Genomic DNA, 15,347 nt, shown 5'->3' with positions numbered 1-15,347 from the left:
ATTACCACATCATAGCAAAAGTATTACAGCTATGGTTGAGAGGGTATGCTTTTTAATATATATATATATTTTCAGATACCTATAACTACAATCATTTTTCCTGATTTAACATCTTTCAGATTTTTTCATAGATAGAAATGAATGGATTTGAAGAGTTTCAAGCTGCCCTTTTGGCAGTTTTTTGATTTATAAAAGCATGAAAAAACATTTTATTTATGCTTCAACAAGTTTTTTTTTTTTCCCATTATGCTAACTCAAGTGGCTTATTTTTAACTAAAACTGCTTATTTCTATAAGATGAAGCTCACTATCATTACATATAATAATTTCAGTTTATTCATTCAAGTACACAAGTTAATAAAAATACACATTTTTATTCCAGCACAATATTTCTCTCTGTATTCTCCTCAGCAAAACACTTTCTAGAGTAGACCACAGAGGATTTTTTTTTAATTCTTTTTTTTTTTTTTTTTCCACAGAATATGTGCATAGCTCAGACTACACAAACATCCTCTATAGCTCTCCCAGTCACTTTCCATTTCAAGAACGAGGCAATTTGTGTTAACACAAGACAGCTTATCATGTGCTAAGTCTGCATGCAATTTTCTCGTGAGAACAACCATTTTGTACCTACTTGACACACGCAGCACTATACTACACCCAACTAATCAATTCTGTCTATATTAAGAAGTGGGGAGAAAAACTGCCCACAGCTGTTATATTACATCAGCTTTCCTAACTACTTCAGACAACTTATTTTGGGTTTGTATTTTTTTTTTAAATTAAATTGGCATAAAACATAGTCTTTACTTCTATTTCAAGTGCATTCTTATTTTTCTTTCTTTTTTCTTTTTCTTTTCCTTTTTTTTTTTTTTTTTTTTTTTTTTTAATCTTCTCAGAGATTTTTGGTGAAGTACAAAAGTCAGAAAATCAACTATACTTTCTGCAAGCACTCCAATAAGTTTTGAGGGCAACAAGCTCCAAGGGTCACTGGTTGCCATTGGCACATTTCTGCACTACCTTTACATGAGTGAGTAATAGGTGTTCATCAGAGACCTCACAGGTCTGTAGACCTAAGCTTTTGGGATAGAATAAATTTTATATACTACTTTTTTTCTATAAATAAGCTAATGAGAAATGTCTGTCAATTGAAATCAAGTCAGAGAAAGAGAGAGGGAAAGAGGAAAAAGAGAGAGAGAGGAGAGAGAGAGAGAGAAAGAGAAAGAGCGAGAGAGAGAGAAAGAGAGAGAAAGAAAAAGCTAAACTGAAAAGGACCAGTAAAGCCTAGAAAGCTCTGGGAAGGAAGGATGGACTTTGGACTGGGCACACCCTTATGCGGGAGAGATGTTCCTGTTCAAGACTTGAGGTCCCTCGCGTTTTATGCCCATGTACTACAAGATGAGGTAACTACCTTTGGCCTTTTTAACATTAAAAATGCTACAGACCACGTCACATATGAATTCAAGGATAATTATAATACTTTTTGAAGTTTGAAAATATTATTCCATCTGCATAAAAAATAGCTTACAGCTGAGGAATCACAACCTCAGAATACTGAACACAGGGAGTCTGCTAGCAATTTATCTTGCAGTTCATTCATTAGATTAGCTCAGTTATTGATCAACTAGCACTAATTTTTATCAGCTTGTCTTCCCACCATGTTGCTGGTATGACTTTATACAAACTGCCCTTAAACACCTTGTTTTTCCCTTCTTCACCAACCAGTAAGCCATTTCTTTATAGGAAAGGTATACAGATTGCTTCACTACTTAGTAGTATGGTTCAGCTTGATCACTGACAGAAGGTTCTGCTATATGAATACAAAACAGTATAGACTTGAAACGAAATACTGACATCTTTGACAATGGTGTTCTTTAAAGTGCTGCATTCCCGGAAAACATTTTTATTCTGTCACAGCAGCATTTCCAACAGAAATCTGTTTTGTCAAGTAAAAAAAAAAAAAAAGGGGGGGGGGGGGGGGGAGGGGCAAATGGCTACAAGTGTAGAAATGGAGCCTGGCAAACCACTGATGTTCTAAATACTATTACTACATATATACCAGCATCTGGCAACTTCATGCCCAAGCTGAAACCATAGCTTCTTGCCCGAACTGGAGGAATGTAATCCCAGCAGCATATTCAGCATACATTCCCATCAGGCAATGAGCAGTAGCCTGCAAGTGAATGCAGCCCTGGCAAGTCTTATGTCTCATTATGAAGAACAGAATTAAGAGCACAGACATGGTCTTTTTGTCCATGTTGTTTCTGTCAGAGAGTAAAAATATCAGAGGGAAAAATAACACGAGACCCAGAGAAATGAATGTTTAGAAGATAAACAACAGACTTGAGGTAGAAAGAAAAGTTGAAAATCACACTTGGTTCTGGATCCTTTGCACTAAAACTATGGGATTGACTTCACTAATCTGTTCTTTCAGAGTTAATTGCTGCTGCTTTTAAATGGCACTGTAATACCCCAAAGGAAATATATTTTCTTTAGAGAATTATTGCTTTTTTAAAGTGTCATGATATAGAAGCTCTGCACGAGTATATTTACAGGGTATTTTCCTGTTGCCTCATTCCCAAAAATGTGAAGTATGTGATATCCAATATTGTGATTTTGTACTGGATAAAAACAACTGCCTAGAAGAAAAAAAAATACATTATCTTTCTGTCAGATTACATTACAAGTGCCTTGACAGTCACTTCATGCTTGCAAGACTTACAGTACCTATGCCTATTAGAAAGAGGGTAATGTAATTTTCCTTTTTATTTCTAACTCTTCTGTTTCTGACAGTCATACGAAAGATAACAATAGATTAATAATTCCTGATAAAATGCTAAGTTTCTCTTTGATACTAAGGCACAGTAATATCTGGAGTTTGGAAAATTTGGAGGTCGTAACTTATTGTTGTTGTTGGGTTTTGTTGTTGCTTTTCTTCTCCTCCCCCCCTCCAAAAAAAAAAAAAAAAAAAGCTCCTACTTAGCTTATGTGTTACTAAACACTAAATGAGTAACTCATTGTTATTCACAAGATTTAACTAAGAGATCCATAAAGGACCACAGAATTAAGTTAACACCAGTTTCATTTGTGACATTAATCTTGCCTCTGTTTCTCCTTCTCTGTTTTCTCAAAATTTCTATGCAACAATTGAAAATTAATACACCCTTCTTCTGTGGAATTCCTTAAAATACTACCTACAACAAAAACAGCATTTACTTTGAAATACGTTTTACCTGTACTCCCTGACTTCTACATGAGGACCAACAGAGCTTTTTCCAAGTCCAGTTTTCTGTTCCATGATATTTTTTTAAGGAATCTTTAGGTTTTGCTGCTTATGTAAGCAAGCAGGCATTTTCATCAAGCTACAGTAGTAAGGGCATCCATGCATCTCTCTCATTTTGCGGTTAGAACACTTAACCCAGTAAATACTAACAGAGAATGGGAGTATCAATTCTGCAAACTCAAAAGCCTAGCTTGGGGTAAGTGCTGGTAGGCTTTTTTTTTTTTTCTTTTTTTTTCATTACATTATTCTTACTTGGCATATTTCTGATTTCATGTACTGTCCACGGAGGGGGGGGGGAAATACATTCAATAGGAAAGCTACAGGTGATTTTTATTCATTAAAAAAATAAAAAGCAACAGAATATGTCCAAATCTTTACATGAAGACCTTCTTGCTAACAGGATTCTAGCTATTTTTAATAGCAGTATGAATGCTTTATATATGATCCATCTTGTTTGAATTTTTCCCTGTGATATTTGATTACACCGGATTAAATTCTTCCAGTAATATACGTGTATGTCTGGACTAATGCTGACACTGAAAAGCATGTCAAGAAGGCAGCAAGAGGATGACCACAGCAACACTTCACTGTAACCCTGCTAGCATTTGTCATAGTTCTCTCAGGTACAGAGATGTGCTGGCACTAACCTTAGTCTTGTCACTAAGAGATCCTGGGTCACAAGAGATTATAGACTGAAGATCATCTCTAGCCCTGTCCAACACCTGTACATGCACTGTGCAATTCAGCCAGGACCACACTCAGATGGTCTCCATGGGATTTAGAGAAAGTTACTTCCAAGCTAAAGATTTTTCTGGTATGGGACAATTTTCTGCTACAAAAACAGACTTTTCTTTGCTTACCAAAAACTGAAGTTTAAATCTACTACTAAACTTAGCTAATAACTTAATTTTGGTGATGCATGGAACTGCACAAAATATATCAACTAAACATCAATACCCTTTCTGCACCTGTGTATTCATGCTGCTTCAGACTGCTTCTCATCCAGGCTGTAAGGAGTGCATCATAAAAAAATAGATTATTCAATCTATATAAGGTTGCCACATAAAATAATTGGCATTACGTAATTATCATCATAGTTTTTCATATAATCTTTTCACTCTGAGATCTCCAGTATTACTAAATTTGGAGATACTAACCAAACAATATTATTTTGTGGATGAAAAATTAAGTTAGAAAGAGATGTGACAAAGATTTAATGACAATTTATGGAAAACCCCCTCAAAAAATACATCTTTGATTTTCAGTCATTTGCCTCAAATAAATGTTTTTTTATTTATTCTCTTCTTTCAAAGAATTCTTTTACATCAATATACAAGTACTATGTCCTATTATGTATTTGCTATAGAATGCATAAAATTCTCTGTGAATACAACTTATGACTAAGAAGGTGTAATTAACCTTAAGTAAAAGGCACAGTGGCTAAAAATCTGCTTTTATTAATCAAATGCAATGCCTTAAATGTAGCATCTACAAAATAAAAATAAAAAAAAAATCTGCAATTGAATCCTGGATGGATCACAAAACTTTATCTTATAACAACTAGTATTTATATAGTTTTAAACAAGTCTGTACAAGAACAAATATTTTGAAATTTAACTTATGAATTTTCTAACTTTAAATATGTTTTATATATATATATATATATATATATTAATTTAAATTGTTTCAGCATTTCTTTAAGCATATTCCCAATCCTTCACACTGCCAAATAAGTATATTTCTGTTTCTGCTTGCGTACACATACATTTCAAATGTATAGGCAGGAAAAGTTAAGTGGCCAGTAATTTAAACAATGTAAATTGTATGTTATAAGAAACACTTCAGTATATAAAAATGCAAAACCTTTATATTTTAACATTTCATCACTTGAGCTTTGCCAAAGACCACCTAAATACCATATTTTTATACCAGCTGTTTAACAACATAATTTTTTCTATAGTCTTATTTGTTGTGCTTGTCTTTCCTGCCCTTTCATTCCAAGTTAATGTGTTATTATTTCAGTTGCGCAGCACAATATATTGTTGCAGAAAGTCATTATGCTGCAATCTAACAAAAACATGTTTTTGTGCATTCTTATCTAATAATTAATGAGGACAACATGTGCCCGCATAGCTGGTAACCTTACAATAACACAACATTTAATAAAGGTAATATACAATGTGAGACCTAGTCTAATAAGTCCGGTCCATATAGTTAAAACAAATAAATAAATAGACAAAATGAAGAAAACTAAAACAAAAAGTAAATTAACCCCTAAATTCCTAAAGATACTTCAGTGGTATTTTCATTGTCTAGAAACACTAGGAAATGCAATAGCAAGTTTCTGTAAAACAGTCACTTTTAAAGTGACTGTTAATGCCTGGTTCTTGGTGAACTGTGAAACAATCTGTGTAATATTGCACAGTGATCTTTCATCCTGATTTCCCAAGGAAACACTGCTTATGCAATGATGGTCTGTTTGATTATGTTTCTTTATTTTTATTTGTTGCTTCCCTCTAAATAACTTCTGAACCTGTTAAAGAGTTTCAGCCACAGGGGAAAAAGTAGCAGCAGCCTCAAAGGTAATTATGCTTCTATACATTTCATGAAAACATACATTCAGTTATGAAAGAGAGAGAAAGCTTTCATAAAACCACTTCAGAAAATGCACAAGTACTAGATCAACTAGAGTACCAGGAAACCCACAGGGGAGTAGAAGCCACAACAGATTGCCCCATGTAGAAGGTGCTTGGGGAGCTATCCACACAATTTTGATGCAGTGGCTGTTGTGGAGCATAAGAAAATTTTGTGTTGTTAATAGCTCAGATGCATACTGGTTTTTTGCCAGCTGACATCAGGATGAGGGAAAAACATCTAATTTCCTAGTTGAGATCTGGACTTTGGGTCCAGCGCAGCTGGAGCACCTGGTCCAACAGCCTCAGTTCTTGTACTCAGAAGCATTACGTGGAGTAGGGTACTCTCCAGAAGCGATACTTCTAGAGGTAGAGTATTGTCAAGAAAAAAGATATTTTCCACTACTGCTACTAATATTTGTGGCACACTGCTCAGAGACTGTAGCTCAGAGACTACATGCCATCTACTGCCATGATAGAGCACCCACTAGTAACTTGGCAGTCTGCACTAGCCTCAAGTGATAACAATGATTATCCCTACTGCTCATAAGTTTATGCATATATATATATATATATATATATATAAAATCAAACTACAATAGAACAGATTTTCTATTTAATGTATTGTTTCAATTTATGCAATATTTTTTACCACCAAACTACATAGGTTCATACTCTATCAGTTATTCACATCCTCCAAATCACTAACTAAATGAGAGCTTCTGGATAGCTGAGACTTACTCAACAGGACCACCTCACTGTCTCATGGCTTGGAAAACCCACTTTGTCTTTCTTATATGGTCCCTAGAGCATATGAAAAACTTACTTTATGATTACTTCATGCAGATCAATGTATCTCACTAGAATGTAAGACACCAAATACCAACAGGGTAGGCACCGGACCCCAAATAATTACAAGCTGTCAAGTCTTTGCCACAAGATTCAAAGCCATACTGAACTCTCAGCCTTCCTGAATACAAAGCCATCTCCACAGTGTGTACCACAAAAATGGGTTCAAGGTCGTAACAGTTTGTTTACCACAGTTGTTTCAAATACGTTTATTTTTCTACCCATACTTCTGATTTGCATCCAAAACAAAGGGAGTAGTCAAGGTCTATATAACTAAGGACAGTCCAAATCCTAAGTTTACAGAAAAGTTCTATTCCCACATGGTTTTTTAAGTAATACTATTTACTTCTTAATACCTCTTTTTAGTTAGACTACAAAGTAAGCCCAGAGGCACAGAGGTGCATCATGATCCAGATGCTAAAACACATTTGTGAGTCAACCTTTCCAAAACACCACAAGGGTTTCAGAAAACTCAAGCTAAGTACTGAGAGTGTGTGCCACTTCTACAGAGCACTCTTGTGACTCACAGTTCACACACACAGAATACAAAAAAGGCACCTTTTGTTGGATGGTGTTTTTTCAAAGCATTTTTATAAACTGTTGAGTAAAAATGTTAACATTTCTTAAATATATTCTGATCATTATTAATTATACATGTTTTAATACAGATACTATTAAATGTTTTGTTTTTAATACAAACATTTATTGTATATTCAATATTAATACTTATTAGTAAAGATTATTATCTTTCTTTATTGTCTTTCTTTCTTTATTATCTACAAAGGAAATAACTGTATCCTCTTTTTTTTCCCCTCCGGGTGGTTGCATCATCTGAAAAGTTAACATCAGATTTCCCTTTACAGCAATAAGACAGTTTAAGACAATTCAAAATAGAAAAGTTAAAATACTCATTCTATGTTTGAAAAAAAAAAAAAAAAAGAAAAAAAGAAAAAGAAAAAGAAAAATTCTGAGAAGCCTGCAGAAACAATACAAAGTCAGATCCAACTAAGATTAGAACAAAACAATGAAAAGTAATGCATTTCATGCACTATGTGAGACAGTCTTCCATAGTCTTAAGATTTAAATAAATAGGTACTCCCTTACTAGTAGAACGGACTGTTGATGAGCAGTCTGAAGTTTCTCAGTTTACTTGATTAAAGTTGCATAAAATGGGGAGTTCTGGTTTAAAACTCAGTGAGACCTCTCACTTGTGTAATACACTGTTGAGAAATCACCAGGACTTGGGAGGACTAACACTTCTGTAATCCAATTCCTGTTGTGACATGTCTTAGAAAGCAAAATAATAAGGTGAAAGTTGTCTCTAGTTTACTGTACTATGGCTTGAAACAACTCTCTGCTCAAAAAGTGGTTTTGAGCACTCTGGGAAAAAGCCGGAATATACAAGTCACTCTGTTCCACCTGATATTTTACTTCCCCTCTAAATTTTTCAAGTTTGACATTAAATGATTTTATAGTCCACATGAGCTAATGCTCTTGTGGTTCACCATAACCACAAAAGAATTACTGACACACAATTCTTGTCTCCGTGGCATTCTCTTCACTAACTGTTTGTTCGTTTTAAGACCACAAGGAGTGCAAAGCTAAATTAAATGAGTAAGCCTTAACTTCAGCATGCTTACATTCTAATCATATCATCTTGTAAACTGAACCTTACTTCAGTTGGATTGGTGCTCCATTTTAAGTGTCTGTAGTAACTCTAAAGTGGTTTATGTATAATGTGAGGCATAGTTGGGAAACCTTGTCTAAAGGTTAAGAGTACTCATCCAGACCACACCCACTGCTTCCACCTCTTAAGTAGATTATCCAAGCCATTTCCAACTTCCCTGCTGAAACTGGATCTTTGTAAATATTGATGAGAAGTGTGCAGGGACAGAACAAGCAGCAGGGCATTTGAATCTGATGAGAATGTCACCACCTGACTCCTAGCCTTTGCTGCAAGAATGACTTATTGATTTTGTATTAGCAGTGTGGCCAAAGAGCACTTACCATACACAGAGATGACACCCATTTCATCTGTAATGTTGTGAAAATCAATACTATAAAATTAATAAGGTTTAGATGGTGATGACAGTTGAGGCTACACAACTAAGGTATTTTGTTGTTGTTGTTTTCTGACTGTTTTCAATACCATTTGCAATGTCTCTTCAGGTTAAAGTATTTCTCTAACTAGATAACTAACAAGGTTTTTTAAAAGTACATCCTTAATGCAATTGCCAGTTTATTCAAATCTAATTCATTATGAATCCATATGCATATTTGTTTTAAGTTTCCTTGTCAGATGTATAAAAATGCAAATTAAACATAAAAAAAAGGAAATAAAAAAAAAGAGGAAATGGTTTCCTCTATTTCTAAACAACAATGCTTTATTTGTAATACATTAGGATTTTATTTACTGATTTATTTTCTTTCAATAAATTTGTAATTCTATATTTTATTCTACATTTTCTCTAAAATGTTTGCAAACATCTTTACAAATCATCATTGTTACAACTGAGAATTAGCTAGTCAATAAATAACACACATCAGAACTACTCCATTCCATTAATATTCCACTCCTTAATATATGCTAATATTAAATGAAGAATTTGTTACATCTATAACTGTATGCAGAAAAAAAATAATATTCACTTACATAGACAGTTAGTCAATCCTAATCCTTGAAGGTGCTTAAGGGATTATTCCATTGAAATATATTGTTTATTTTTAACTTACATTTAGACTAGTCATATATCTCAGTATCACATACTTAATTACCTGGCTTAATACACAGCCATAAACAGCAGGCACATCACACACATACATAGTAAAATATTAGTTAGTGTTGAATTAAATACATTTTTTCCTATTTTTTTTTTTTTTTTTACTATATGGTAACTTTCACTTGTCATAGAATACATGAATATATTAATGAATACACAAATGTAACAACTACTTTATATCCACAGCTCTATATAATGAAGGTGTTCTTAGGAATGAACATAAAAATAATTTAGCTTAAGCTGCAGAAGATATTTTAAGATAAGGCATAATATAATTACTCATTTAGATGTACTGGCAAAGTAAGTTGAGAAGTTAAAAAAAAAAAAAAAGAAAAAAGAGACTATAAAGACTTTTAGACTTGCTGACGTGATTATTTTCAAACGAGTGACCTATATATACAGAAAACAGTGTTTCTACAACAGAGTTGCACAGTGCATTTATTTCATTGAAGTTTCCAAATGTTTTCCTCCCTATTTCATCAGTTGTTTCTGAGCATATTAGATGGAAACCTCATTCTCTACCCCCTCTAAATGCTGACTGCAAACATACAAACATGGAGCTACATCAATGTCACTGTCTGCTCCAGTGATAAATGCTGTCCAATTTCTTTGTCTAGAATATAATTAAAAATAGAAGTATTGGAGACCAGTGAGTTAAACAATCCAAACTATATGTCAGGTACGTTAGTGTTACCATTACATATACCAGTCTTCACTATGATAGTGTACACAGCGTAGTACAAGTCTTTGACTGGATGTTTATTTTAGTTCCAAATTGATGGTAGTGCCTTCCTGTATTTTCAGTGTCCATCCCCATTCACTCATTTCTATTCTGTTTCTTAACTTGACAACTGCTTAGAAACCGTACTATGCAGCACAGTTCAGAACACTTTAACTTTGTTTTTGAGGTTTGTTTTTACACTTAAAATATGAAGACTTTTTAATTGAAGGTGGAAAGAGGTTGATCAGTTACTCACAGTCTCTCCAGGGATCTCAGTCCAAAGAAAGAGCCATTCTTCAACCATAAGATCTTGTTGTTACTCAGAATCCTAGAATAAGTCAGAAAAGAATTTGGTTAATAGAACATGATAATTCCACTGATTAAAAACATGTAATTATAGTAAATGACTGCTCTGTAAAATACTAATCACAAAATTCTGTGCCTCATTTGCATTTTCCCATCATAGCAGTACATAAAGATTACCATTTCCTTCAGTTTCTTATTTATTAAATAAAAGCACATTCAAGAAATATGTCAACAAATGAACTTTGGCTACAACTTGGAAAGTATAATATCGATGTGTCCCCACAACACTAGTAGATTCAAAATTACTACTGGCAAAGATATTTGCTGGACTTCCCAGTCAACAAAAAGGCTGATGAAGCTAGGGGAATGTTAAAAACTGAGACAGAAAACAGAAAATATTTCCTTTTCACCTTCTATAGAAGAGAGAAAAGAGGGGAAAAGAAAAAAAAAAAAAAAAAAAAAAAAAAAGAAAAAAGAAAAAAAAAGACTTTTACCACAAAAAAGAGGCTTAGTCAAAAATGTTTTCCTCTTTCAACCTCTATACAGTAGAAATTCAGTAATGCAGCAAAGTTTGTACTATTCACAACCATCAAGTATACATGCAAACTGACCCTACATACAAGCTATTGAAGAAGTTGTCTATTTTTCCTCTGTTGGTGTCACAAGAGGCCCTAATTTAGTGATTTTGCACTGCAATATTTTCCTGTCTATTTCAGAAGCAATACAATACAAATATGCAGTCATTCTGAAGATGTTACCTATTAAAATATACAATATACAAAAGAAGTGCAATTTGTTTTGGAAGCTCAAGAAATCTTTTTTCTTTTTTTTTAAAAGAATGGTTATTCAATGTGCAGAAGAAATTTCTGTCTCTTAACAAATCTTATTCCACTTGTTGTATGCTGTAAAAAAGGAATATTTTCATGTAACATTTAGAATAAGTTATAGAAGAGCTCAAAGTCCATTTCAAAATAAGAGACATTGCTTACCATAAGGATAGAAACCAAATGTCAGAAGAAATCATATGCTCATAACTAGCGAGCTTGAGACCTTGTGAACCAACATTTTGCTTTTTTTCTAAAGTTTTAAAATTATGTGTCGCACAAGACTATCTTATCTTGTCTGGCTCTTAGTATTTCTTATTACAAATAAACAGTAAGCACTTTTCCAAGCATATGCATATCACATATTTTCTTATGTCTAGATGCAAATGAAAACACGTTAATACTGATACTGAAACAAAGTATAATTGATGTAGAAAAATATTGTAATGTTAGTAAGATTTGGAGATTTTTTCAAGTTATTTGTAAAATTTACCAATAAACATATGCATATAATTTGAGGTATTTTGATGGCCCACTGCCAAAGGATATGAAGAACAGAGCAATTCAGCTCTGAGCTAGGAGCTAATGTGTGTGTTATTACACCCTGGTGTGACTGAATGAGCTTATGCAGCAACATTACTCCTTACCCAGAACCAGGCACTATAACATACACGTGGCAATTTGGGATCAATCATGAACAATTAAACCCAGGTATCTGAAAGCATGCAGATTCCTGTGTTTACAACATAAAAATGGCTATGCTCCAATATACACGCAGTATACTGTCGTGATCTAAGAAACTCCACATCTCGTAAGATCTGCCTCCTACTTTTCAGATTAAAAAAAATATCATATGTACAGCATTAAGTATTTCTCTAATCAACTCTTTAGGAAAGTCTTAGCAATGTATTTTAACAATGACATAATGAAAGATCAAAAATGGATTCAATTTGTCTTATTTGTCAGATTTTCTGAATTTTTTAGATACCCATACTGTGACTAAATTTGGTAATTGTTTTAAAATTATAAATATCTAAACTGGAAAATGTAACTACATTAAATTTTCTATTATTTTATTCTGTTATTTTCTTGATCTAATCTTCTGAGACTGCACAGAACTTGGATCAGTCAAGAAAAAATAAAGTCCCCACATTTAAATTGGCTAGGCTTGGAAAGACTAACGTCTCAAATTCCACTTCATACTGGGTCATTTAGTTATATACTGTGTTACAGAGAGACCATCTCTGAGGCCTATTACAATGACATTAGATATAAATATTATATTTGGACTGTTCTGAAAAGCCTGATTCACAAAGATACGTGCACTTCAGAACTCTCATCTGGCTTAAATACAACTATTTCTGTCTTTGAAAGATGTTCACGGTGCCAATTTGTTTTTCGGGTCTTCTGTTCATTATGCCTAGAAAAAGAGGGCAGTCTGAACATGGCTGGCAAGTCCATGAAAATCCCACAACTGAGCAGCACACTAGTCTCCTACTCCACTTCTGGGTCTCCTGCCCTGTGGCCCCGGTAAGTAGACTGAAAGCAGCATCTTTTATCCACATAAAACAAACTCCTAGAAGTTACAGAGAACTATCTAAATAAATTACAAGATTAAACAGAACACTTGGTTTATAAACAGAACAGTCAGTAAACACAGCTCATGCTCTATAATACTGCCATCTCATTTAGTCACAATTTTGTTTCTCTGAAGAAGAAATTCTTGAAAAATATAACAGACAGCACAAAATTAAAAAATATAGAATTTAACTACATAAATTTGCATTTCTGAACTAATTCTTTCAGGTCTTTATACCATACTTTCACAGAGACTTTCACACAGAGATCAGGTTTCGAAACTTAGGTTTCCTTCAGGGCCTTCTCTTCTCTACACTGCCAACTAAAATGCAGGTTTAATAAACACAGTAGTATGAGCATCATAGTTAAAATACAATTGTTTTTCTGTTCAAAATATGAAAGGATCATGGCTTTAGAGAATCCTAGCATTCCTATAAGGTCTGTGGGGAAGAAATTATATATTCTTCTTTAACAATTAATATGTTATCTACATTTCATTGAGATGGTTTGTTACATGGGAATTATCCACCTGCTTTTAATTAGCTGCAGTGAAGTCCAAAACCTTGCAATGGGCTGTTATCAGAATGGATTTGATTTGCACTAAAAAACAGTTCTGTGAATACAATGAACAACTTCACTGGAAAACTTAAATAACATTACTTTTTTACAGTTATGAATTAAATCAAACTTTTCATGCAATTCATAACATTCTTCCCTTCTGAGAACATGCTGTGGGAAGGAGCTAGAAGATAAAGGAAAATATTTGTTACACTGTTCAGTATACAAACACAGAAATGATGCTTAACTACAGATGATGAAAAGAAACCCTTTCAAGTAATCAGTACCTGGTCAAATTGTAGCTCTTACTCTTGATGCTGAAATTACACTGAATAATTTTGTATATTACTTCTTTAGAAAAAAAAACTGAATGAAAAATATGAATTATAACATAACAAGTTAGGCATCTCTTTTACCTTAAACACAGTTAGTCACCTGCATACAGGAAGATGCTTGCAATTAGAGACCTGCAGAAATCTTGAAGGAAAAAAAAAAAAGACATGAAGAGCATCCTTTTCACATACTTACAGGCACAAAGGTTTGTTGGATAAACACGTGGAAAAGGGTGCTAGTCATGCATTTGATTTTAGATAACTTATACTGTAATTACAACTTCAAGATGTAAAAGTACTTTTAACCACATCAGAAAATTAATCATTTATTTTAATAAAAGATTAAATATAATTTTGATTTTTAGAACAAATCACTGCTGTGCACACATTATTAAGTATTTCTCACATTTTATTCATTCACAGCATTTTCAATTGCCTTATTTTTTCTCCTGTGCTATTGAATCATAGTGATAAAATAAATATTGCTATACATTGCAGCTAGGCAGCTGGTTTAAATAATTACCAGTTTCCAGCCATGTGTTAAGAATTTCACATTTTAAATGTTTTATTATGAAGAAATAAACACTAAGAAAATGAACACTCTTTATTCCAGTGAAGTTATTTTCCTAAACCAAATTCCATTCAATGTTTTACTTTTCTTTTTAATAAATAAATAAATAAATAAATTGATTCCTGGAGAAACCTTTTGAGAAGGTATTTATTTTAGAGTTCAGTTTTCAGACTGTCCTTGCAATATATATAAAGATCTAAACCCCAAGTAACGGACCTAAGATGCAAACCAAATAAATCAGATGATGGTACTCAGTCCTAGATCTCATGAAATCCATCTAAGATACTACTGGGGAGCACCACTCCCCTGACCAGACACATTACTGAATTCCCATCTCACTTCATTAATCCCTTTGCAACTTAGGTCTCCTTCTCCCAAGATGCTCTGGGGGACTGTTTGTCCCAGGGACCACATCCAGAAGACAGTAACTCTACACCAGGTTTGTCCTTTCCCACCCTGTGGAGCTGTTCCCACAGGCTCTGAAGCCTTCAAACACTCTCATGACATATAGCTCAGGCTATACCCTAGAGCATGTAATCCATACATCACACAAACACACTTCTCTGGTGGGCTGCAACACAGGCTGTGGGCTATTTCATTCATACCACACTGGAAAACAACCAGCCTCACATACACAGCAGTGCTGCTTATCAGGGAGACATGAGGGCCAGTGGAGATAGAGATCCAAAACCACAAGTATCTGCTATGAGATAACTAGCCCAAAGAAGTGTGAATATTAGGCAATTTTCCATTTGTCCTTTTCACCTATATAAAGGTTGCAAGGCAGGTTCATATTTAAATGGCAGCTTTTTTTCTTTCCCCTCTTCTTTGGAGGGGATGACTATGGTGAAACAAATATATAAGTTCTTGATATTCAAGGCAAATATGAATGTATTTGCAAGCACATATCTAA

General features: G+C 33.8%; 1 protein-coding gene across 3 annotated transcripts in view; it reads right to left on the bottom strand.

Annotated features, from left to right (window-relative positions):
* Positions 1-15,347, bottom strand: part of ADGRA1 (adhesion G protein-coupled receptor A1) — a 278,100-nt gene that overhangs the window by 224,089 nt on the left and 38,664 nt on the right. For all 3 annotated transcript variants that reach the window (XM_082765151.1, XM_082765152.1, XM_082765153.1), the window contains exon 2: positions 10,522-10,593. In XM_082765151.1, the coding sequence (XP_082621277.1) occupies positions 10,522-10,593 (72 nt within the window). The remainder of the gene's footprint in view (positions 1-10,521; positions 10,594-15,347) is intronic.

Source organism: Aythya marila (assembly GCF_965140915.1).
Source record: "Aythya marila genome assembly, chromosome: 7".
NCBI lineage: Eukaryota > Metazoa > Chordata > Aves > Anseriformes > Anatidae > Aythya > Aythya marila.
Note: the sequence above shows the minus strand (reverse complement) of the source record. Positions and strands in the feature narration are given on the sequence as shown.